General features: G+C 44.3%; 1 protein-coding gene across 1 annotated transcript in view; it reads left to right on the forward strand.

The window, feature by feature from the left end:
• LOC129832945 (G protein-activated inward rectifier potassium channel 1-like) overlaps nucleotides 1-10,924 on the forward strand; it is a 28,211-nt gene extending 17,287 nt beyond the window's left edge. Inside the window, exons 2-3 of the mRNA XM_055897093.1 lie at nucleotides 1,382-1,598; nucleotides 9,801-10,924. Of these exons, the coding sequence (XP_055753068.1) occupies nucleotides 1,382-1,598; nucleotides 9,801-10,447 (864 nt within the window). The 3' untranslated portion in view covers nucleotides 10,448-10,924. The remainder of the gene's footprint in view (nucleotides 1-1,381; nucleotides 1,599-9,800) is intronic.
• The last annotated feature ends 16,626 nt before the right edge of the window (nucleotides 10,925-27,550 follow it).

Consider the following 27,550-nt stretch of genomic DNA (forward strand, 5'->3'; position numbering starts at 1 on the left):
TTTGAGAGTGAATCCAGCCCAATCGCTCAGTTTTTACAGAAACAGTGGTGGGGAGCCGGCTTTGTTATTGTTTCTGCTGATTGGCCCATTCACGTTCATTAACCCTCTAATTTGCCTTACGGAAAATCCCAGCAGGTGCATTGTGCACAGACTTACAGAGAGATACAGAGAGGGGAGCGGAGGGAGCCACCGAGAGAGAACTATTAGAGAGGACTTCAGAACGAGTGAGAGAGAACGAAAGAGACAGAGAGTTAAAGAGAAGAGCCCAGTTCAGCTTAGCTCAGACATCTGAGAGCCCAGCTGGGCAATGAAATGCTTCCGCGCCAGTTAGCAAGCCGTAGGCTGGGTCCGTCTAAACAGGGTTTTCTCACCACCTCCTCATCTAATCCTCGTCAGGCCCACTGCAAATGAATATGAAGGGTTAGGCTTGCTACCGACCCGGGTTCTATCTCAGGCTGTGTCACAACCAGCCGTGACTGGGAGTCCCATAGGGCGGCGCACAACTGGCCAAGCGTCATCCGGGTTAGGGGAGAGTTTGGCAGGGGGGCTTTACTTGACTCATCGTGCTCTAGCGACTCGTTGTGGCGGGCTGGGCGCCTGCAGGCTGAGTTTGGTTGTCAGTTGAACGGTGTTTCCTCTGACACATTGGTGCAGCTGGCCTGCGGGTTAAGTGGGCGGGTGTTAAGAAGCGGAGTATGGCGGGTCATGTTTCGGAGGACGCACGACTCGACCTTTGCCTCTCTCGACCTTCAGCCTTGAATATTCAGAGGACGGAATGCATTCTGGCGCTCCCACGTGGTACGGGGCAGGAGAGAGAGACAGAGTGTGTGCATTTTATGTGTCTCACCTTGGAGAGCGGTGAAACTAGCAGAGTTTAGTGGCTGTTTCCTTGCACAGATGTGTAGTGCTTCCCTGGGTTGTAGATAAGGTGAGGGGGATGGGATGGTGTGCTGGGCGATAAGAGAAAATAGGTACATTGTGCTGAAGGCCATGGCACCTGAAACAGGAATGTTCTATCATACTGTATATATCGATATATGGACCCCCATGTCCTGAAATGTTCCTATATTACTTTTGCCTGCCTACTTTGTGTTGGTTTATGTGCTGTCCCCTCACCCGCCTCCGGAAGGGAAGAAAATAGGAAATGAACAACAAGACAAACAGCACGTGGTGGTGTAGAGAAGATTGATAGGCTCCAGGCTACTCTGCTCCAGTCACACTGTTATCTACAATCATCTTGGTGGCACTGCAGAGTGACTCCAACAAAAGCCATGGTAGAGTGGAAAAATGTCTACAGTTTAAAGTAAAAAAATATATATCTTTCTCTCTCTCTCCCTCCCCCCTATTTCTCCTTTCTCTCCTCCCCCTCCTTCTTTCCCAGTCTCGTCAGACCCCGGAGGGAGAGTTCCTACCCCTGGACCAGTGTGAGCTGGATGTGGGTTTTGGGACGGGTGCGGACCAGCTCTTCCTGGTGTCACCTCTCACCATCTGCCACGAGATCAATCCTAAGAGTCCTTTCTTTGACCTGTCCCAGCGCTCCCTCATGAACGAGCAGTTTGAGATTGTTGTCATCCTGGAGGGCATTGTTGAGACCACAGGTGAAGAACTACTACCCTCTCTCCTCCTGTTAACCCTTTACTCTCTTCTTCCTACCCTTCTCTCCTCGTTATTCATTGATTATTCTTTCACTACCCTTTCTCCTCCTTTTAACCCCTTACTCTCTTCTTCCTAAAGAGACTGCTCCTTTTCAAAGGCCCAATGCAGCCATTTTATCTCTGGGTAACAATTAAGTACCTTACTGTAATAGATTTCCATTCAAATTGGCAAAATTTTTTTTTGCAAAAAACTGTTTCACAAGCAAGTTTCACGATGGAAAGCCCAAACTCCCGCCCATTCAAACCTGCTGATTAGAAGGTCCTGTGTAGATTGAATTTGAATCGTCCTGCTGTGTTCCGGTCGAATTGGACAGATTTACACGTTTTCTCTCTGAAAAATGTAGCTCATTTAATCTGATTGTCATAAGGTTCCATGACTTTGTCCACACAGGGCATCTTAACACACAAAATACATTTGGATGATTTCCATAAAATGTTATTCAACTTATGTGGTGTTCCTGGTCAAAAATGACCGGTCATTAGAAATGAATGGGTGAGACTACAATTAGTGTATAATATTGAGTTCAGGCACATGCCCATTCATCAGATGGACACACTTCCTCTCCCAGACCCCCACATGCGTGTGGGTTTGAGTACACACACGCACACACGCACACCTCACTCCCTTTCTTGGCTTCCATGGCAACCCCCACGGGAACCTTTCCCCAATAGAATCTTTCCCACACGGGAACCACACCTGTTGGAATTCTCACAAACAATCGCAACATTGTTTCAATAATATATAGAACTTTTCTCGCAGCTCTGGTATATAAAGCTTTTTTGAAGCCTTGCTCACAATTCGTTTTGTGGCAGCACAATGACCAAACGATATACTGTATGTGAGGCTCTTGATCATATCTTTGATCATGACACTGGTGAGGAGGAGAGAGTCTTTGTTAAACATTGACCCAAAGTAGTCTGTGATAAATAGCACAAATGTATTTAACCTGAGTATTTGTTATAGTCAAAATAATTCATAAATTACACTTTTTTTAAAACTCAAAAAACGAGTTGTATGAGCTCAGGTCAATGAGAGCTACAGGCCATAAATAGCAAATAGAAGTTCAAAACTTGTAATGTTCACAATAACTTAAGTTGATAAAATGATCTAACACAACATTAGGTGATAATATATGTATTATTATGGATTTATAATCAGCTATAATGGCGGTCATTTTGGACCGGGAACACAGAATTAATTAATATGAAACGGACACAACAGGAGGGTTAATAATTAGCAACTATCAGGAAATAACACTGATAAAAAAAAGTCACGTATTTACAGTGGTAGTTTCATCAGCTGTTGTACAATATGATATAAAACACAGGAATAAAACTGAATTTTGACCACACCAGGCCTTTAATTAGTCCTTTTCTTCTCCACTCCAACTTATCTCTTTCCATTCGGTGGGTTGCTCTTTCCCTATCTCCACCCTTTAGCTTGCAATTCTCTTATTCCTCTCTCTCTCTCCTCCATTATCTGAACTCGAATTAAACTGTATTCTTATGCTTATCAGTCTTACTTCTTAATTTCAACCTGTCACATGTAATATTTCAATATTTCCATCCAGATTCTGGAGATAGAGTCAGACTAACACATCTCTCTGAATCTCCAAAGCCCTGTAAGAATGTAACAGATCTTAGTAAGCGTTCAGTGGTAAACAGAGAAAGCAGGGGAGAGGTGGACGTTTTTGAGGACAGCACCAGGGCTTCCTGATTGAATTATGAAGGACATTTTATGGGATGGTTCTATCCCTACCCCATGTATAATAGATAGGGTCATAGATGTGAATGTCACTTAGATAAATAAGATGGGGTTTCAGCTGAAGTTTTACAATATTTCTCACTGGGTAGAATGCAGGGTTAATTCTGAAACAGTAAGAGACGTTGAACACAACAGCTGTACTGAACTACTGGCAGGCTGCAGGTGTGCTGGGTCGCCTACGGCAACAAAAGTGTTTTTCTGCCTTCTACATCGAACAATACGATTCCTCATCCTAATACTCATACATAAATAACAAAGTCTTTGTCTTCTCTGGCATCATTTATTTATTTCTCTGCTCCCTTTTCTTTTTCCTTTCATCTCTCCTCTGTTCTTCTCCCCTCCTCCCTCCTCATTGTCCTGGGCAGAAGCATGAAGCTGAATAGGCTTAGAGGAGGAGGGAGGGATGAGCAGGCAGGCAGGCAGGGAGCACGGTCTGTGCTCTGTTGATAATGTCATTAAGGCAGGCTGCAGCCAACCGTTTAGCCCCTTTTAGCCCCCTGTCTGTCTGTCTGTCTGTCTGTCTCTCTGTCTGTCTCTCTGTCTGTCTGTCTCTCTGTCTCTCTGTCTTTGTGTCTGTCTGTCTCTCTCTCTCTCAGCAGGACTGTGGTTCTCTGAGCTGAGGAGCAAAGCAGGGGGCAGATGAGTGGGGGTCTGCTCTGAATGAATGAGTTGGCCTTGGAGTCACCCGTGTGGGTCCGTGCACAGTATACATCCCTTACTCCCCAGAGAAATAAATCCATATCATCCACTGAGAGACAGACAGAGCATTGTCCTGCCATTTGAGAAACCTTCTGTCAACAACTGACAGCCTTTGCATCTTTCTGGTGTTTGATTGGATGGTTGTGAGGTCTCTCTACTACCACTATGATTGTGCATCAGCTCCTGTTCCAATAGAGATGTATGTTATGTAGGCCTAGTTGTCACAGCTTTCTGACAGGTTTGTGTGTGTGTTAGATGAAGAGAGCCAGTAGTAGGATTACAAAGAGGCTAGGAGAAGAAGGGGCATTGTATTATGGAAATGCACCACTTGAGTAGTGCCAGTGGAGGCTTTACATAAAGCTCTCTCCAGGGACACGTCTTGTCACGCCCTGACCTTAGAGCCTTTTTATTTCTCTATTTGGTGAGGTCATGGTGTGATTTGGGTGGGCATTCTATGTTTTCTGTTTCTTTGTTTTTGGCCGAGTGTGGTTCCCAATCAGAGGCAGCTGTCTATCGTTGTCTCTGATTGGGGATCATACATAGGCAGCCCTTTTTCCCACACTTAGGTTGTGGGATCTGTACGCCTACCACGCTGCACCTTGGTCCGGTTATTCTACCACCAGCTGTTTGCTCACTTGCTCAGCCGCTTTGATTTTCATTCAAGACCCACAAAACAGTCAGTGTAACCCAGGACACTTGGATGATGATGGGGCGAACTGGCAGGAACGCTTGGCCCTGAAGGCACATCATTTCCTGTTGTACTGCCATCAATGGGCAAATTAGAGCTAATTATCACCAAATTCTATATACAGGAATATAAAATAACTTTAATTAATTTCAGCTTTGGGTTGAGGATTGTCACGTTCCTGACCTATTTATGTTAGTTTTTGTGTGTTAGTTGGTCAGGACGTGAGGTTGGGTGGGCATTCTATGTTATCTGTTTCTATGTTGGTTTTGGTTTGCCTGGTATGGCTCTTGATTAGAGGCAGGTGGTTTGCGTTTGCCTCTAATTAAGAGTCATATTTAGGTAGGGCATTCTCACTGTTTGTTTGTGGGTGATTGTCTCCTGTGTCCGTATGTTATGTTCGTACCACATGGGACTGTAGCGTTTGTTTGTTTCGTTTTCGTTTCGATGTCGTCTGTTTCCTGTACGTAAGTTTATGTTTAGTTATGTAAGTTTATGTTCAGGTCTCGTCAACGTCGTTTTGTTATTTTGTAGTTTTGAAAGTGTTTGTTTCGTTTCGTGTTGCCATCTTTATCGTTGTTATAATAAAGATGGCTTATTTCCCACAAGCTGCGTTTTGGTCAGAAGATCCTTCTCTCCTCACCTCTTCCGAGGATGAGGAGAGCGTCACCCGTTACAAGGATAGTCAAGGGTTTGGGTATAACCTTAGGCTTAGGTTGTGATAACCCCTTGGTAATGATATTACTGTGTCAGTCAAATGTGAGGGAAAGGATCAGTTTCTCTTTCTACAGTCAGCCAGCTCTGTTTAATAGTGTAATACAGGGCTAATAAGTGCTTATTGATAAGTGAGGGCCCTCGATAAAGATATAATTGTCAAGGACATAATTTTACAAGAGCTGAGGTCAAATAACAACCTGGCCTGTCAAATCAAATAAAAAAATAGAAGACAATTGTATTTGTCACTTGGTTCGTAGATAACAGGTGTAGACTAACTGTCATGATCGTCTTTAGGAGAGAATGAGGACCAAGGCGCAGCGCGTGGAAAGTACATCCTCTTTATTTGAGAAAGAAGACGAAAACGAAACAAACACTATACAACCTACAAAAACAACAAAACAGACGACCGTGAAGCTATACAAACATAAGTGCTGACACAAAACACTTCGACATTAGACAATTCCCCACAAACAGCTAAAGCCTATGGTTGCCTTAAATATGGCTCCCAATCAGAGACAACAATAACCAGCTGTCTCTAATTGAGACCCAATTCAGGCAACCATAGACTTTCCTAGAACCTACACTCAACCATAGACACAGCTAGACACATTCACTCAACACAAACCCATACACTACACCCAACACCCCCTTTACCATATAACCACCCAAAACCGACAAAACACAAACATTCCCCATGTCACACCCTGACCTAACTAAAATAATATAACTAAAATAACTAAATAACTAAATAATAAAGAAAACAAAGAATACTAAGGCCAGGGCGTGACACTAACAGTGAAATGCTTACTTACGGGCCCTTCCCAACAATGCAGAGTTAAAGATAAGATCAAAATAATACACAGTGGATAACGGGAAAAAAAGAGTAGAAATAACATGACAATATATAGGGAGTAGGAAATAACATGGCTATATACAGGGAGTACCAGTACCGAGTCGATGTGCAAGGGTACAAGTTAATTGCGGTAGCTATGTCCTGTACACATACAGTGCCTTGGGAAAGTATTCAGACCACTTGCCTTTTTCCAAATTTTGCTCGGTTACAGCCTTATTCTAAATGACAAAACAAAAAACACATTTTTAGAAATGTTTTCGAATTTATTAATATCACATTTACATTCAGACACTTTACTCAGCACTTTGTTGAAGCAAGCTTGGCACACCTGAATTTGGGGAGTTTCTCCCATTTCTTTCTTTCATCACATTCCCAGTGGGTCAGAAGTTTACGTACACTCAATTAGTATTTGGTAGCATTGCCTTTAAATTTTTTAACTTGGGTCAAACTTTTCGGGTAGCCTTCCACAAGCTTCCCACAATAAGTTGGGTGAATTTTGGCCCATTCCTCCTGACAGAGCCGGTGTAACTGAGTCAGGTTTGTAGACCTCCTTGCTCGCACACGCTTTTTCAGTTCTGCCCACACATTTTCTATAGGATTGAGGTCAGGGCTTTGTGATGGCCACTCCAATACCACGACTTTAGAAGTATGCTTGGGGTCATTGTCCATTTGGAAGACCTATTTGCGACCAAGCTTTAACTTCCTTTCTGATGTCTTGAGATGTTACTTCAATATATCCACATAATTTTCCTCCCTCATTATGCCATCTATTTTTTTGAAGTGCACCAGTCCCTCCTGCAGCAAAGCACCCCCGCAACATGATGCTGCCATCCCCATGCTTCACGGTTGGGATGGTGTTCTTTGGCTTGCAGGCCTCCCCCTTTTTCCTCCAAACATAACGATGGTCATTATGGCCAAACAGTTCTATTTTTGTTTCATCAGACCAGAGGACATTTCTCCAAAAAGTACGATCTTTGTCCCCATGTGCAGTTGCAAATCGTAGTCTGGCTTTTTATGGAGGCTTTGCAGCAGTGGCATATTGCTTGCCGAGTGGCCTTTCAGGTTATGTTGATATAGGACTCGTTTTACTGTGGATATATATACTTTTGTACATGTTTCCTCCAGCATCTTCACAAGGTCCTTTGCTGTTGTTCTGGGATTGATTTGCACTTTTCGCACCAAAGTACATTCATCTCTAGGAGACAGAACGCGTCTCATTCCTGAGCGGTATGATGGCTGCGTGGTCCCATGGTGTTTATACTTGCGTACTATTGTTTGTACAGATGAACGTGGTACCTTCAGGTGTTTGGAAATTGCTCGAATGAACCAGACTTGTGGAGGTCTACAATTTTTTTGCTGAGGTCTTGGCTGATTTCTTTTGATTTTCCCATGATGTCAAGCAAAGAGGCACTGAGTTTGATCCATCCACAGGTACACCTCAAATTGACACACATGATGTCAATTAGCCTATCAGAAACTTCTAAAGGCATGCTTTCATTTTCTGGAATTTTCCAAGCTGTCTAAAGGCACAGCCAACTTAGTGTATATAAACTTCTGACCCACTGGAATTGTGATACAGTGAATTATAAGTGAAATAATCTGTCTGTATACAATTGTTGGAAAATTACTTGTGTCATGCACACAGTAGATGTCCTAACCGACTTGCCACAAGTCGGTTAGTTAGTTTGTTTACAAGAAATTTGTGGAGTGGTTGAAAAATGAGTTTTAATGACTCCAACCAAAGTGTATGTAAACTTTCGACTTCAACTGTAGGTGTTCCTTTTGTCCAAGTGGTAAAGGGCAGTGTGGAGTTTAATAGAGATTGCGTCATCTGTGGATCTGTTGGGACAGTATGTGAATTGGAGTGGGTTCAGGGTGTCTGGGATGATGATTTTGACGTGAGCCCTGACCAGCCTTTCAAAGCATTTCATGGCTACAGATGTGAGTGCTACTGGGCGATAGTCATTTCTAAAGTTTACCTGGGTGTTCTTGGGCACAGGGACTATGGTTATCTACTTGAAACATGTTGGTATTCCAGACTGAGTCAGGGAGACGTTGAAAATGTCAGTGAAGACACTTGCCAGCTGGTCAGTGCACGCTCAGAGTATGCCTCCTGATAATCCATCTGGCCCTGTGAATGTTACCCTCTTTTAAGGTCTTTCTCACATCGGCTGAGGAGAATTTGATCACACAGTCCTCCAGAACAGCTGGTTCTCTCACGCATGGTTCAGTGTTGCTTGCCTCGAAGCGAGCATAGAAGACATTTAGCTCGTCGGGTAGGCTCGTGTCACTGGGCAGCTCGTGGCTGGGCCAGGATGTAATGTAACCAACCACTGGTATAGAGACCTTTTCATATAGGACATCATGCAAACAGAAATACCAGACTAACCTTTCCTCGGCTACAGGTGCTACATGTTTTCTTTTTATTGATGCATGGATGCTGCAATTTCTGCTCCAATGTTACTGCTCTTAGGATTATCATGTTTAGTTTATGGTAGACTAGATTCAACTAATTTATTTGAATAAGGCTATTAGTACCATTGATAGGAGTGATGTTAGGCGAGGACCCAAGGCTCCTGCAGCATCAAGGTACGGATCTGGTGAAGGTGATGTTAGGAGATTCCTTATTAGCCTGAGCAGAAATAAACAACAGGTAATTATCATTAAATGCATTACAACACTGATCAAAGGGATGAGTCACCTAGTGATTGCCATGGATACAAAAGAACAGCTGTAAAATCTGGTAGGATGAGGTTTCATTGAGACAGAGCTAGATATAGAAAAGAAAGGTATCTAGCTATGATTCTCAGCCTAGAAAGACTTGCAGCCAAAATGTCCTTTAGTCAGCTGTTTCCATCAAGCCTATTTGAGCCAATGGCCCCACACTCTGCAGAGGCAGAGGGAGGTAAACAGTGAGTGAAATATCTCTGCCGTTTTGTCTCAGGGACAGCCTCAGCCAAACCTATTAGTGGAAATGGTTCGATGAGTAACAGTGCCGTGGCCATTTCTACACACCGTCAGAGGAACGGCAAACGTCTTCCGGCTAGATTTACGGACGCATCAGTATTTAAATCTCCCCTTTATGGCTCGAGTGAGGGAGGTCTGTGCCAAAGCAGGTCTGTGTCAGGAAAATTGCTCTTTTCTCATGCTGTCAGACAACAATTCGAAGACTGAATTGTTTCCGCACATGATGAAAGTGGAAGAGAAAGAACAAGGGGGATGGAAGCAGAGGATTAGATAAGCAGGGGGGTTGTTTGCTGTTTAATTTTCTCCTTTCTTTGACGTCTTATTGTTTGATGGTAACTGAACTCCACAGTATTTAAAAAAAATGACAGTTATTACAGGTCAATTTAACACATGTGTTTGTGCTGCCTAGTCAATGCTTAGAGGCTGAGTTTTACTTATAAAATTCTCTCTCTCTCTTAGGTATGACGTGTCAGGCGCGGACGTCGTACACGGAGGACGAGGTGTTGTGGGGCCACCGCTTCCTGCCCGTCATGTCTCTGGAGGAGGGATTCTTCAGGGTGGACTACTCCCAGTTCCACAGCACTTTCGAGGTCAACACCCCACCGTACAGTGTCAAGGAGCATGATGAGAAGTCCTCCCTGCCTTCGCCCCTCTCCACCCCCACGCTGGGCGAGAGCCACGGTGCCGCCCGACGTGCCCGGGTCTTCTCTGTAGACTGCATCAACACTACGGACCGGGAGGAGCGGGCGGGGCAGTCCAGGCTGCCCAGTAAGCTTCAGAGGATGAGCTCGTCTGGGAAGGAGGACCTACAGAGGAAGGTCCTGATGCTGAGCTCCCAGCACTCTGAGAAGGCCTGCAGTACTGGAGACCTGCCTCTCAAGTTGCAGCGTCTCAGCTCCTCCCCCGGCCCAGAGGCTGCAGATCGGCTGCAGCTCAAGGCCTTGAAGGTGGGCTTTGAACCCATGACCCAGTCCACTGGAGACCTGCAGCTGCTCCCCACTCCAGCCCCCGTCCCCGCACTCATCCACACCCCTCTGCCCTCAGGAGGGGGCCGACCAGAGGACAACCTGCCGGCCAAATTACGCAGGATGAATGCTGACCGCTGAGGTCATCATGACCAGACTTTGCATGCATCCCAATGGAACCCTATTCCCTATATAGTGCACTACAATAGACCAGGGCCCATAGGGGGCTCTGGTCAAAAGTAATGCACTATGTAGGGAATAGGGTGTCATTTGGGACGCATCCCCAGAGTCTAACTTCTCTTTGACCACACATCAAACTATGGAGACAGAAAATGAAATGTGACTGAATATACTGAAAGACAATGATATGGATGGGGAAAAAACTATGATGGGCGGTGTGTCACTATTTCTGTTTTTTCAAACACAATCTTTACTGGAATTACTGTGATTTTTGGGTGTTTTATAGCAACAGTGTTCGTACTGGTCACCACACACACACACACACACACACACACACACACACTAAAGAATTGTGCATGTATACAATCAATCCATCTGAATGCATTACATACCCCCCTCTCTTAGTTTTAAACAAATAAAATATATTTAAGACGATAATATGTGGTGTACCTGCAACTTCCTTTGTCTATATTCTAGTTTCCATCAAAGGGAACATCTACTCAGCTATGAATACAGTTAAAATGCAATCCCACTATTTTGTTATTATTCATAATTGGGCCAGTATGTTATAGTGATCTGTTACTCATTAGTTTAGATAATACCTTTGTTTTTACATTCAACGGGCTCTTGACGGCCTAAGCTGCTGGCGAGAAACACCTTCCATAACAGTTCCATTACTCCTTTGAACAGTGAGTGGATAATGGACTTTGCTGATACCAGAGAGAAAACAGAGTCTTCGTCCCAAATGGCACCCTATTCCCTAGATAGTGGAGTGCACTACTTTCTTACCAGGGCCCATAAGGAATAGGGTCTCATTTGAGACGCCGACAGAGCCTTGTCCTTGGTGGTGATTGGCTGGTGTTTGGGAGTGGAGGATGGGGAGGGAAACAGTGGAGGAAGTGTCCACCCCCTTCAGCCGGCCAGAGACAAGCAGCATGGCTAAACAGACATACAGACACACAGACTCTTTCAATTTACTTGTAGCCTATTGTAGCTGAAATGAATTATGATTATTATATAGGATAGGACATACAATAGTCACAAGACTTTTCTCTCACAATGAAGTCTCCATGATAAAGTCCAACGGCAGACTTTAAGGACAGAAGCTTTGAAATGGACACAACCTTTTACTCATCCGAACAAATGGAGAGGAAAATGTGGAGAGGGAGAGAGCAATGAGAGAGCAATTTATCTTGGCCAGGTCACAATTGTAAATGAGAACTTGTTCTCAACTTGCCTACCTGGTTAAATAAAGGTAAAAAAAAAAAATTTGAAGGACTGAGAGAAAAGAAAGAGTGGAGAGGGTCACCTGAGCTCAGGGACAGAGAGCAGAGTAGGCTTTGGGATGAATAGTCCATGGTTTCATCCCAAATGGCCCATAGGGCTCTGTTTAAAAATATTGCACTATAAAGTGGAATGGGGTGCTATTTGGCACGCAGCCAATACAGGTCTCAGTGGGATTTAGTACTCCTATGAGTAGAGGGCTCAGACGTATGTATGATAGTTAGACCCACCCACCCACCAAGCTCTAATTTCTCCACCAATGCCACAAAGCGAGGAGAATCGATCTGGGGAATTGGATTTTCCCTACTTGAGGTGCACGCCTGAGCCGACCTGCGTGGAGCGATCTCTAGCCTCTGGTAATGAATTCCTCACTGCGTTCGCCCACTCAGAGTTTAGGATAAAGCCTAACCTGATCCAAACGCTACAACCTTTTCATTTAGCAGCATAAAGAGTCCGTAAGAGTGCGTGTGTGTGTGTGTGTGTATTAAACACTACACTCCGTCCACTGGCTAAGCAGAGGATAAGTCACCCAATCACACTACAACAATGAATATAAATAGCCTCATTACAGTAGGAGGAAAGGGACGAGTGACCGGGACTGAGCTCAATCTACACCTCTTCAGAAGATGATTACAATACACTCTAATATCATGTTCACAGACCGTATGCTCTTAAACAAAGATGTCATACTGTGTGAACGAATAGATGCACCACACAAGAGCGTATTACTCTCATATACAGATGTAGTCTCTTCATTTGTTGGAGGAGAACTTTCCTGCAATGAAGAAAACATTTAACTTGTAGTGTATTTGAGATTTAAAAAGGTTTCTGAAATAATTCTCACTTTGAAGTTTCGGACTTAATTTCCCATTATGAAAAAATGATCAACCCCTACAAAAATGTTGATGAATTATAATCCACAAAATACTGTGATTCACATTTCCTGTTGATGCAGGATTATTATACTGCTGTAGCAAACTGGCTCAAATTAAGATCCTTCATACGTACATCACTAGGTCAACGTCACTATTAGAGACTGATGTAAACGCTCTGACTGAAGATACATGGTTGGCATGACAATGAGTGACATGGAGTTGGCAGTGACAGCGTGAGCAGACTGGAAATCAGGCTAGAAGATACTCTGGACCTATGGACATCACTCATTCTTATCAGTTCTCAAAAGACCGATTTAAAGGTCTGTCGGGAACTCGCTACATGCTAAAAATAAGGATATTGAAGACCTTTCCTGTGCCCAATCATTTCCTGCTCCATATTTTGATGTCTTATTCAGGAGTGTCAGAGGTTATTTAGGTAAAGATCTGTCTCAGAGATAACATCTCCACTGGGTAAAAATACCAGGAGCATGAATAATTGGTTTGCATACCAAATGGCACCCTATTCCCTATTTAGTACACTACCTTTGACCAGGTCCCATAGGGAATAGGGTGCCATTTGGGACACTCATTTTTGGCATGGTGAAGTACAGCACAGTGAGATTAAAGAACAGTCTCCCTTTAGACAGTCTGTTCTGTTCTGCCCCCGAGTCTGTCTGGCTTACTGTCAATATCCCTGTCTTCCTCCCACAGCTTCAGTCCTTGGCTTTGATAATGGAGAGAATACAGTTGTTAGTGAAAGTCTACACACCCCTTGAACAGTCTTCACATATTGCTGCCTTAAAATGTAATCTAAAAAGAGATGACATTTTATTTATTTCCTACTGATTTACACAACCTACTCTACATTTTCAGTGAAAGAAAAAGTCTAGAAAATGTTCCAATTTACAAAGAAATATAAAATGATGATGTATTGGATGCGAATATCCTCACACCCCAGAGTTAAGACTTGGTGGAAGTACCTTTGGCAGCCATTACAGCTGTGAATAATTTTGAATAAGATTCTACCAACCTTACACAACATTTTAAGGCAGCAAAATGGGAAGAATGTCAAAGGGATGTGTAGACTTTCACTAGGCACTGTATGTACTTTAATCACAATAATTATTCTAAAAAGACGTAGCTGCATTGGAATTATAGTTAATTAAACATCTTCTGAACACATCCATACACTAAACACAGACAGACACACACACTTACATCTTTTTGTGTAATGTCACCAACTTTGGTGGAGGTGGGAGGGAGTTGAGTTATTCCATTTCTCCTGTAGATTGATGTGTTGCTGTCACACAGAGAGAAAGAATGACCGGCAATCATATTAGTGTTTCTACAAAGGGATATGTGCCTGGCCGAGCAACCACAACCACAAGACCTCTATGTTTTTCAAATTTGTAACATATAATACGAATTTTAATTCGTAACATATCCTGTTAGGGGTGCAGCCCGTCACCGGTACACTTATGACAACATCCAGCTCAGGTGCAGGGCGCGAAATTCAAAATCAATTTTTTTTAAATATTTAACTTTCACTCATTAACAAGTCCAATACAGCATTTGAAAGATAAACATCTTGTCAATCCAGCCAACATGTCCGATTTTTTAAATGTTTTACAGAGAAAACACCACATATATTTATGTTAGCTCACCACCAAATAAAAAAGAGGACAGACATTTTTCACAGCCCAAGTAGGATTCAAGTAGCATGCACAAGCCAACCTAACTAACCTAGAACCAACCTAAATAACCTAGAAAAAACTACCTCAGATGACAGTCCTATAACATGTTACACAATAAATCTATGTTTTGTTCAAAAAATGTGCATATTTTAGCTATAAATCAGTTTTACATTACTGCTCCCATCATAGCTACAGTCTGAAATCGCACGGGAGTAGCCAGAGAAAATACAGACACCAACGTCAACTACTAATTACACCTCATAAAACATTTCAGAAAAATATATGGTGGATAGCTAATGAAAGACAAAGATCGTGTGAATAGAGCCAATATTTCCGATTTTTGAAGTGTTTTACAGCGAAAACACAATATATTGTTATATTAGCTTACTACATTAGCTAGCATACGGCAGCATTGATTCTAGTCAAACGGTAGCATAGCACAGTTCGACAGATATATGAAAAAGCATCCCAAATTGGGTCCTTATCTTTGTTGATATTCCATCAGAATGTTGTAAAGGGGTCCATTGTCCAGTACAGTCTTTGTTTGGGTTCCAGAACGAACTATTTCCCTCTTGTATTAGCAAGCACACTGGCCGTGCGGCGCTAATCTCTCTTTCTTCAAACAATTCTTGCGTCACATCACGTCTAAAGTCCAGAATAAATTTCAATAATATAATTAAACTATATTGAAAAAACATACTTTAGGATGATTTTGTGACATGTATCAAATAATATCGTAGCCAGAGCTCATATTCACCTTTAACGAGCGTTTTCCATGAGCCGAGTCCATATTCTACTTCGTGACCAGAAATGTTTTTTATGTGCGCAGGTCTCACTCCAAGATGTTGTGTTCAGCCCCTGGAAGAGATATTCAACTCCTTTCTGCTCTCACTTCCGCATTACACCCAGAGGAAGGCGTATGACGTGTTTCTACAGTCCTAAGTGAAATTCCCTTTTATAGACAAGCTCTTAAAGAGAGACCTCGCATTTGGAAATCTCAATTCCGGATAGGAAATGGGCTGTAAAAATAGTTCTGTTCCACTTAGAGAAATAATTCAAACGTTTTTAGAAACTAGAGACTGTTTTCTATCCAATAGTAGTAAATATATGCATATTGTAAGAGCAAAAATTTCTTAAGAGGCCGTTTGAAAATGTGCACATATTTTCCAGTTTTTCAATATTCACCCTGCAGCCATAAGAAGTTTTAACATGCAAATGGGTGATGGACATCCACAAATGAATACATACCATACTAAACGTAACATATCATACTAAATGGAGTGTCCAGGATTGACGTACAGAATAATTACATATTCTCTGAGACCAGGTTGAGATAACTTTGTGGTTGGAAATAAGCTTAAGCCAGTGTACGGCCGTGGTAAAGTTAGTTCGATGTTGGATATCTCTATTGGGATTTAGCCACCGTCAATAAATTAAACAATGTACAGGGGACAATATTTTCATGTTAACAACCTATTAGTTTTCTCATTAAATGCTTTCAGTATTTTTTATTTTTTTTATTTTTACAATTGGTTTCAGGTTTTTAAGCCATGGAAATTTGGAGCTATTGAAATGTCAAAATATTGTCCCATGTACGGTGCCAGTCAAAAGTTCAGACACACCAAATCATTCAAGGGTTTTTCTTTATTTTTGCTACCTTCTACATTGTAGAATAATAGTGAAGACATCAAAACTATGAAATAACACATATGGAATCATGTAGTAACCATAAAAGTGCTAAACAAACCAAAAAAACATTTTATATTTGAGATTCTTCAAATGGGCAACCCTGTGCCTTGATGACAGCTTTGCTCACTCTTGGCATTCTCTCAAATAGCTTCATGAGGTAGTCACCTGGAATGCATTTGAATTAAAAGTTAAAAGTTCATTTGTGTAATTTCTTTCCTTCTTAATGTGTTTGAGTCAATCAGTTGTGTTGTGACAAGATAGGGGTGGTATACAGAAGATAGCCCTATTTGGTAAAGGACCAAGTCCATATTATGGCAAGAACAACTCAAATAAGCAAATAGAAATGACAGTCCATTATGACATGAAGGTCAGTCAATCCGGAAAATTTCAAGAACTTTGAATGTTTCTTCAAGAGCAATCGCAAAAACCATCAAGCGCTATGATGAAACTGGCTTTCATGAAGACCGCCACAGGAAAGGAAGATCCAGAGTTACCTCTGCTGCAGAGGATAAGTTCATTAGAGTTAACTGCATCTCAGATTGCAGCCCCCAAATGTTTTTCACAGAGTTCAAGTAACAGACACATTTCAACATCAACTGTTCAGAGGAGACTGCTTGAATCAGGACTTCATGGTTGAATTGCTGCAAAGAAACCACTACTAAAGGACACTAAGAAGAAGAGGAGACTTGCTTAGGCCAAGAAACACGAGCAATGCACATTAGACCGGTGGAAATCTGTCCTTTGGTCTGACGAATCCATATTTTAGATTTTTGGTGTGTATTTGTGAGGTGCAGAATAGGTGAACGGATGATCTCCGCATGTGTGGTTCCCACCCTGAAGCATGGAGGAGGAGGTGTGATGGTGTGGGGGTGCTTTGCTGGTGACACTGCCAGTGATTTATTTAGAATTCAAGGCACACTTAACCAGCATGGCTACCAAAGCATTCTGCAGCAATACGCCATCTCATCTGGTTTGTGCTTAGTGGGAATATCATTTGTTTTTCAACAGGACAATGACCCAATACATCTCCAGGCTGTGTAAGGGCTATTTGACCAAGAAGGAGAGGGATGGAGTGCTGCATCAGATGACCTGGACTCCACAATCAACCGACCTTAACCCCATTGAGATGGTTTGGGATGAGTTGGGCCACAGAGTGAAGGAAAAGCAGCCAACAAGTGCTCAGCATATGTGGGAACTCCTTCAAGACTGTTGGAAAAGCATTCCAGGTAATGCCAAGAGTGTGCAAAGCTGTCATTATGGAAAAGGGTGGTTACTTTGAAGAATCTGAAATATAGAATATTTTGATTTCTTCAACACTTTTTTGGTTACTGCAATATTCCATATGTGTTATTTCATAGTTTTCATGTCTTCACTATTATTCTACTTAGCAAATAGTTAAAAAAATACTTGAATGAGTAGGTGTGTCCAAACTTTTGACTGGTACTGTATGTACATTGTCTAATTTATTGATTGTCACTAACAAGCCACATAGAGATATCCAACATCGAACTACCTGTACCACGATCAGTGTGCGTTCCGAGAGAGAATTTACGAACTAACACCCACGTGTTAGTGGGAATTACTTGAAATCAAACCCAACCCTCAAATATGCCAAGGAAAGCAGAGACATCATTGATCCCCTAAATCTCAGACATTCTCATATTGTAAAATACTGACTTTATGACCAAAGTTATCCTATTTACACTTTTCAGTACATTTTGAGACTAGAATAGAATTGACTTCTACCAATGCCACATATGCCATTTTCAACCAGGTTTTTGGTTTTCCGGTTTAGTTCCTTTTTAAACAATTGCTTGCTGAAGTGTACAGCCTGTCAGTGTGAGTCTGAATGAATCACAAGTGTGAAGAAGTGGGAGGAAGGGAGAGATGTCACTCATAAACATGCACTTCACACTAGTGGAGGATCCTCAGAGGAGGAAGGGAGAGAACCATCATCCTCAGTGTAAAAAAAGTGAAATACTAAATATATTAATGTCACCAAATCATTGATTAAAAACACTGTTTTGTTATGAAGGTCTGCAGTAGCCTCAGCTTGCACTCTGTAGGGTAGCACCATGGTGTAGCCGGAGTACAGCTAGCTTCTGTCTTCCTCTGGGTACATTGACTTCAATACAAAACCTAGGAGGCTCATGGTTCTCCCCCTTCCATAGACTTCCAGAGGACATACTCCAAATGATCAGAGTTCACCCGTTCAGAGAATGAATCTAGTACTGAAAGCATAAGCTACAGCTAGCTAGCACTGCAGTGCATAACATGTGGTGAGTAGTTGACTAAAAGAGAGAGAAAGACAATAGTTAACTTTTTGAACAAATTCATTTCATCCAAAATTAAGGAGAATTGGTTGTATTTTTTTAAACTTTCATTTTCACTTAGCTAGCGAATGCAGCTCGCTAGTTTTGCCTACTCAAACACCCGGCTCAAACAGAGAGGGGTGCAATGTTAGCTAGCTGGCTATGGCTATCCAACACTGAAACTCTCCCATGTCAAGGCTTTATTAATTTATTGCCAACTGCTAAACTGCTTGCTGACTGTACACTGTGCTGCATGATTGTAGTGGGTTTACTAACGCATTAGCTCTACTAGCTATGTTGACATGACAACGATATAGGCTGTGTGTAGCGGTTAGTGGTCATGATATGAAGGTTTGGTCACAGACAGCTGATGTGTTGTGCACTGAAGAAAATGTGAGGGGAGGAGAGCACGTAGATAGTTGCAAGAAGGAATTATATATACAATGAGCAAAGTGATCCTGCTGTTTTTATGTGGCTGCTTTGAAAGAGAACCGTGTTTGTGTTTGAGGGGTGTATTAATTCCGCCGATTCTGTTGAAAACGTTTCTTAAACTGAAGCAAACGGAAAGAAACAGGGATAAAGATACCTGAATTTTCCAATAGAAACTCACATTTGCAACTGTTGTACTAACGATAACACGCTAGATCAGCTAGATGCAGGCAAGACTGTGCAAGGCGGTATTGAATGTGTCACAGTCTGTCACCTTGATTGCTCAAAATTCTCTCGCCCCATTCGCATACGTTGTAAACTCTCATTCATAGGCTAGGTTGTAGTAACCTCATGATGGATACACAGAAATTTGAGTTTCATGTAGTAGCCTAAACCTATCGATGTTACATTGAGCTGGGTCAATGGAATATGAATGGCAGTCATCCGATGTGCTGTAATAGAAATAAGATGTATCATCCTCCCTCATAAATGGCACCACCCGCCACTGCTTCACACACACCATATGGGGGGAGGAAGGAAAAGAGCTCTCTAGCTCTCTCACACACACAAACACGGACGCAGGCACACATAGGGCCAATTGTGTCAACCTTCACCACAACACTTCTAGCTGCAACATTCCTCAAGCGGACACAAACGAAACGACAGCTTCCCTCCAACAACACGATAGTCGCCACGGCAATCTGGGAGCCTGTCTGCCCTGCAGTGAAGGAGGCTTATCCCTAATTTTGCAGTCAGTTTTTAGCATGAGTGGCCAGTAATAAACTGGTCCTGAATATCTCTAAAATTAAGAGCATCGTATTTGGTACAAGTCATTCCCTAAGTTCTAGACCTCAGCTGAATCTGGTAATGAATGTGTGGCTGTTGAACAAGTTGAGGTGACTAAATTACTTGGTATTACCTTGCAAACTGTCATGGTCAAACATATTGACTGAATGGTTGTAAAGACACACTTTCTTTCCCTTGCTCCTCTAAATTGGAGCTTGAACTTGACTGCACCATCCATACATCTCTGATTAGGGCTAGATGAAGAACCTAAAGTTAAAACAAATCAAAAGGAAACAGCCAAGAAATTATCAGAAAAACCCCCACATATCAAACAGATCAATGCAAATCTACTCTTACAGACAAAGTAGTTACTGCATTACTGGTCTCATTGATTAGACGTAACATAGTCAATGAAAATCTGGGAGACTCTAATTAGTATGATATGTTACGTTTGGTATGGTGCCATAAGACAGAAGGTTACTTAAGGCAAACATGAAAGGAGGGTGTTTGATCGAGGCGAATGGGTAGCTGTATAACGCTAACGTCCGTGGTAAGACTCAAACACTGTGAGTCTTACCAAGGACAACTTTAGCATTTTATCTAATTAGCAACTACTCTACTTATTACTTTTAGCTACTTTGCAACTACTTAGCATGTTAGTTAACCCTTCCCCTAACTTTAACCCAACTCCTAACCCTAACCTTAACCCTAACCTTAACCCCTAGCCTAGCTAATGTTAGCCACTTAGCTAACGTTAGTGTTTGCCACCTAGCCAACGTTAGCCACAACAGATCGTAGTTCGTAACATGCAATTCGTATTGCAAAATCATAACAAAATTGTACTTATTACAATTCGTAAAATAACATGTGAATTGTAATTCGTAACATATCATACGAAATGGATGATGGACATCCACAAATTATACAATACATACCATACCAAGCATGACATATACCACTAACGTGAGTCTCCCGGATTTGTATTATATTACGTCTACTCCTGAGTCCAGGCTGATATACCTGGTCAAAGTAGATGCACTATATAGGGAATAGGGTGCCATTTTGGGATGCAGCCTGTGTATATCACACAGGTCTCTGGGGATGTACAGATCCACTCAGCATAACCAGATCACAGATCGAACTGGCCAATCAGTACCTGTCTTACTGACGCACCTCAAACCCTGACCGGCACGAAACACCACCGGAGAAGGGTAGGGGTGTATGTGATTCTGGCAGAATTTTTCTGTGAGTCAGGTAGAGTTGACCATGGCCTCAGATCACCTCACATCGATTGCAGGGCACACTGTCTCTGTTTACACACACGCACACGCACACACACAGATAAACACAACACATAAACACATCACAACAGACTCCCAGCAAGATAAATGTTACATTTGAATAATGCCCTCAAGGTACTTGAGACAAACAGTAGCCATAAAAAGATATGGCAGCTTCAAAATACTTTTTTACATCAAATTGACCTCTAGTCCCAATACGCTACAAATCAGTCTCAAAATCCAACAGACCAATAAAACGACTATCTCAAAACATAGCAGCTTTATACCTGTTATCTATTGGAGAGATCTCTGGGCATATTTATTTGTATTTTTCTGAGTTACATAACATCCTGCAGAGCATCCTCGACCAATGCAGTGGACGGACTCTGTGGCCAATGAAATGACAGGAAATTCAACAAGCCTGCAGGTAGCACCACTTGAAACCTCCACATGGACACGTGGCTGACTGGGGATGTGTTAAGGAAAACAATGCCAGGGAAAGAACAGAGATGACTTGACACACACTCACAACCCTTCCTGCCTCACGCACACACATGCACACATGTAACAGTTTAACTTTCGTCCGTCCCCTCGCCCCGACCCGGGCACGAACCAGGGACCCTCTGCACACATCAACAACAGTCACCCACGAAGTATCGTTACCCATCGCTCCACAAAAGCCACAGCTCTTGCAGAGCAAGGGGAACCACTACTTCAAGGTCTCAAAGTGAGGGACGTCACCGATTGAAACGCTATTAGCGCACACCACCGCTAACTAGCTAGCCATTTCACATCGGTTACACACACACACTTGTTTTACTATCCTTGTTGGGACCAAACAATTGATTCCCATTCAAATTCTTATTTTCCGTAACCCCTAAGCCTAACTCTAATCCTTAACCTAACCCTAACCCCTAAGCCTAAAATTGTGTTTTTCCTTGTGGGAACAGTTACATTTTCCTTGACAACTTCAATGAAAAACAATCCCGCGTGAAAGTTTTAGGCCTCGACTCAATCAGATCAAGCGTTAACTGGCGAGAGCAGCAAGCAGCACGGCTGATGTTTTGGCGTTGTCTGACTTGGAACTGTGTTGGAGCCTTCACATCAGTGAGCAGCTGCTCTTGCAATCGTTGTCGCGAAGCCACACCCGCCACACTCGTGTCAGCCCACACGTTCTCGTTCTGAACTACTATGTAGAAATATTTACGCTCAAACTGAAATAATCATTCAACAAAATAATAATCCTAATCGAGGTCTCACATTTCAGTGGTCGAACTTGTGAACAATGCTGCATAGAATTTCTGTTAATGACAATGTCCGCTTCAGGTATAATGCCGGAAGCCACTCGTGGATTTGACAGCTATAACGCAGTTCCACCTCCGACACCGTCAAAACAGCTGCTATGTAGATGTCGGCTAAAGCCGGTCTCATTGAATAGAGCCCTTAACATGGGAACTCGATACGATTCTCACATATTAACGTTTAATTTCACATGTGAAAAGGTGGTGTTAAGATGTTAACTCAAAATGTAATACATGTGAAAATATGGTTTCAAATGTGACATTTCAGCCTAACATGTGAAAACAGCTATTTCACATGTAAAAAAGCAATTCTGCATGTGAGAATAGCATTTTTTTTTCACGTGTGAAATTGCAAATCTTACATGTTTTTTTTTATGAGGGAGTACCATTTTAAAATCCTCTAACTCTTCCTGCCATTGGGATATTGCCTGGGTATAAGCCACGCAACCCCTTCAGACAACCAAGCACCCTCTGCACGTACATGGGCTTATCCAGGCCCCAGTAATTAGGCACAGTGAGACAACTTCATTGATTTGATGTGAGCTTTGCTATTCGGTCTCTGGATCAGGAGAAAGGAGTACAGCTAGGGAAGGGTAGAGAAAGGTAGAGGATTTGAGTGGGAGCATCTCCATAAGGGTAATATAATAACGCAGAAACCATGTTTTTGAGAGAAGATCAGTGGTGTAAAGTACTTCAGTAAAAATACTTAAAAGTCGTTTTTTGGGGTATCTGCACTTTACTATTTTTGACAACTTTTACTTTTACTTCACTAAATTCCTAAAGAGAACTATGTATTTTTTACTCCATACATTTTCCCTGACACCCAAAAGTACTCTTCACATGTTGACTGCTTAGCAGGACAGGAAAATTGCCTAATTCATACACTTATCAAGATAACCTCCCTGGTCATCCCTACTGCCTCTGATCTGGCAGACTCACTAAACACATGCTTGTTTGTAAATGACGTCTGAGTGTTGGAGCATGCCTCTGGCTATCTGTAAATATAAAACAAACAAGAAAATGATTTGCTATATATAAGGAATTCTAAATGATTTATACTTATGATACTTAAATATATTTGAAACTAAATACTTTTACTCAAGTAGTATTTTACTGGATCACTTTCACTTTTACTTGAGTCATTTTCTATTAAGGCATCCTTACTTTTACTCCAGTATGAGATTTGGGTACTGTTTCCAACACTGGAGAAGATGGAGTAAAGTCAGGGCCATACTGCTACAGTAATTGAGCAGATACTAGCAGATACTGTTTGACAGCACAACCTACTTCTAATCAACCAATGATAACAATCTGCAGATATATATATTTGCTCAGTGTAACGATCTGAGTGTCGGGAGGTGCGAAGTCAGACGCAGGAACAGCAGAGCTTCAATAGGTTGAGTCTTTAATACCCAACTAACAAACGAAATGTCCAACACGGACGTACTGGGTGTCATACACAACGGTCCAATGACACGCGAAACAAACCCAGTCCACAATAATCATAAACACTCCCGAAATCCCAAAAGCTACAATGAAACAATCCCGCACAAAGAAGCGTACGGGCTGGCTGACTAATAAAGCCACACTAATTAACAATTAACTAAACACAGGTGATACAAATAAACACATAAGGAGGGGGGGAAAAAAGAGTCAGTGGCAGCTAGTAGGCCGGTGACGACGACCGCCGAGCGCCACCCGAACGAGAAGGAGAGCCTGCCTCGGTTGAAGTCGTGACAGTACCCCCCCTCTGACGCGCGGCTCCCGCAGCGCGCCGACACCGGCCTCGAGGTCGACCCGGAGGACGAGGCGCGGGGCGATCCGGATGGAGGCGATGGAAATCCCTTAACATAGATGGATCCAAAATGTCCTCCACCGGTACCCAGCACCTCTCCTCCGGACCGTACCCCTCCCAGTCCACGAGGTACTGCAGGCCCCTCACCCGGCGTCTCGAGTCCAGAATGGCCCGTATCGTGTACGCCGGGGACCCCTCGATGTCCAGAGGGGGGGGGGGGGACCTCCAGCACCTCACCGTCCTGCAGGGGACCAGCTACCACCGGCCTGAGGAGAGACACATGAAACGAGGGGTTAATACGATAATAGGAAGGGAGTTTTAATCGATAACACACCTCGTTTATTCTCCTCAGGACTTTGAAGGGCCCTACACACTGCGGCCTCAGCTTCCGGCAGGGCAAGCGGAGGGGTAGGTTTCGGGTCGAGAGCCAGACCCTTTCCCCCGGTACAAACACGGGAGCCTCACTGCGGTGGCGGTCAGCGCTCCTCTTCTGCCTCCTAGTGGCTTGTTGAAGGGACTCCTGGACGGCCCTCCAGGTCTCTTTGGAGCGCTGTACCCACTCCTCCACCGCAGGAGCCTCGGTCTGGCTCGGATGCCATGGTGCCAGGACCGGCTGGTACCCCAACACACACTGAAAGGGGGACACATTAGTAGAGGAGTGGCGTAGTGAGTTCTGGGCCATCTCGGCCCAGGGAATGTATCTCGCCCACTCCCCTGGCCGGTCCTGGCAATAGGACCGCAGAAACCTACCCACCTCCTGGTTCACTCTCTCCACCTGCCCATTACTCTCGGGGTGAAAACCGGAAGTCAAGCTGACCGTGACCCCCAGACGGTCCATGAACGCCCTCCATAGTCGGGACGTGAACTGGGGGCCCCGATCAGAAACGATGTCCTCCGGCACCCCGTAGTGCCGGAAGACGTGAGTGAATAAGGCCTCCGCAGTCTGTAGGGCAGTAGGGATACCGGGCAACGGGAGGAGACGGCAGGACTTAGAAAACCGATCCACAATTACCAGAACCGTAGTGTTTCCCTGAGAAGGGGGAAGATCGGTCAGGAAGTCCACGGACAGATGAGACCATGGCCGTTGTGGAACGGGGAGGGATTGCAACTTCCCTCTAGGAAGGTGCCTAGGAGCCTTACTCTGAGCGCATACCGAACAGGAGGAGACATAAACCCTAACGTCACGAGCTAAGGTGGGCCACCAATACCTTCCCCGAAGGCTCCCCACTGTCCTCGTCACCCCAGGGTGACCCGAGGAGGGTAGGACATGAGCCCACCGAATCAGTCGGTCCCGAACACCAAGCGGTACGTACTTACGGCCCGCCGGGCACTGAGGAGGCGCGGGTTCCGCCCGTAACGCCCGCTCGAGGTCCAAGTCCACCTCCCATACCACTGGCGCTATCAACCTCGAGGCGGGGATGATGGGAGTGGGCTCGGTGGTCCTATCCTCCGTGTCGTAAAGGCGAGACAGTGCGTCAGCCTTTACGTTTTGGGAACCGGGTCTGTAGGACAACGTGAACCTAAACCGGGTGAAAAACATGGCCCACCTTGCCTGACGCGGGTTCAATCTCTGAGCTGCCCGAATATACTCCAGATTCTGGTGGTCGGTCCAGATGAGAAAAGGGTGCTTAGCCCCCTCAAGCCAGTGTCTCCACACCTTCAGAGCCCTGACCACCGCTAACAACTCCCGATCCCCCACATCATAGTTACGCTCCGCTGCACTGAGCTTACTAGAGAAGAAAGCGCAGGGGCGGAGTTTTGGTGGCATACCTGAGCGCTGTGATAGCACGGCACCCACCCCAGCCTCGGACGCGTCCACCTCCACTATGAATGCTAAAGAGGGATCCAGATGCGCCAACACGGGAGCATCCGTGAACAGAGCCTTCAACCTGTTGAAAGCTCCGTCCGCCGCCGCTGACCACCGCAACCGCACCGGGCCCCCCTTTAGCAGTGAGGTAATGGGAGCCGCTACCTGACCAAAACCCCGGATAAATCTCCGGTAGTAGTTGGCAAAACCCAAAAACCGCTGCACCTCTTTCACCGTAGTTGGAGTCGGCCAATTACGCACGGCCTTTATGCGGTCACTCTCCACCACCACCCCCGAGGTGGAAATGCGATAACCCAGGAAGGAGACGGCTTGTTTGGAGAACACACACTTCTCAGCCTTGACGTATAGGTCATGCTCCAGCAGTCTGCCAAGCACTTTGCGCACCAGAGATACATGCGCGGCTTGAGTAGTTGAGTAGATCAGAATGTCATCGATATACACAACTACCCCCTGCACGTGCAGGTCCCTGAGAATGTCGTCTACAAAGGATTGGAAAACAGCTGGAGCATTCTTTAACCCATACGGCATGACGCAGTACTCATAGTGGCCCGATGTGGTACTAAATGCGGTTTTCCACTCGTCTCCTTTCCGAATACGCACCAGACTGTACGCGCTCCTGAGGTCCAGTTTTGTAAAGAACTGTGCTCCGTGAAATGATTCCACCGCCGAAGCGATGAGAGGTAGTGGGTAACTAAACCCAACTGTGATGGCATTTAGACCTCTATAATCAATACACGGACGCAAACCTCCCTCCTTCTTCTTTACAAAAAAGAAACTCGAGGAGACGGGTGAGATGGAGGGCCGAATGTACCCCTGTCACAGAGACTCCGCGACATATGTCTCCATAGCCAACGTCTCCTCTTGGGACAAAGGGTACACGTGACTCTTGGGAAGCGCAGCGTTAACCTGGAGATCTATCGCACAATCCCTACCCGGACGATGTGGTGGTAATTTCGTCGCTTTCTTTTTACAGAAAGCGATTGCCAAATCGGCATACTCGTGGGGAATGCGCACCGTGGAACCCTGGTCTGGACTCTCCACCGACATGGCACCAATGGAAACTCCCAGACACCTTCCAGAACACTCCTCTGACCACCCCTGGAGAACCCCCTGTCTCCACGAAATACTGGGATTGTGCCGGGCCAACCAGGGAATACCCAGCACCACTGGAAACGCAGGCGAATCAATAATAAAGAGACTGATACGTTCCCTATGATTCCCCTGCGTCACCATGTCCAGGGGAACTGTGGCCTCCCTGACCACCCCTGACCCTAATGGCCGGCTATCTAGGGAGTGCACGGGAAAGGGAGAATCTATCGGCACAAGCGGAACGCCCAACTCTCGGGCGAGTCCGCGATCCATAAAGTTCCCAGCTGCACCTGAATCGACTAGTGCCCTATGCTGGGAAGAGGGGAAAAAATCAAGTAAAAAAATTGAGACAAACATGTGACCGACAGGGGGTTCTGAGTGAGTTTGGTGCTGACTCACCTGGGGTGATCGAGAAGCGTTCCGCCTGACATCTCGACTCCCAGACAGACCCCCCCATCACCGATCGGCCGTGTGTCCTCTCCGACCACAGCTGGTGCAGGGGAGGCCTCCTCCGATACCCCTAGGCGCGGCCCCTCCCAACTCCATCGGGATGGGAGCCGGGGCGCTGGGTGGTGGAACGCACAGGACCCTCTCCGTACGCCCGCGGGCAGCCAGCAGATTGTCCAGTCGGATGGAAATGTCGATAAGCTCATCCAAAGACAGAGCGATGTCCCGACACGCTAGCTCCCTGCGGACGTCCTC

The sequence above is a fragment of the Salvelinus fontinalis genome, chromosome 34 (assembly GCF_029448725.1).
Source record: "Salvelinus fontinalis isolate EN_2023a chromosome 34, ASM2944872v1, whole genome shotgun sequence".
Taxonomy (NCBI): domain Eukaryota; kingdom Metazoa; phylum Chordata; class Actinopteri; order Salmoniformes; family Salmonidae; genus Salvelinus; species Salvelinus fontinalis.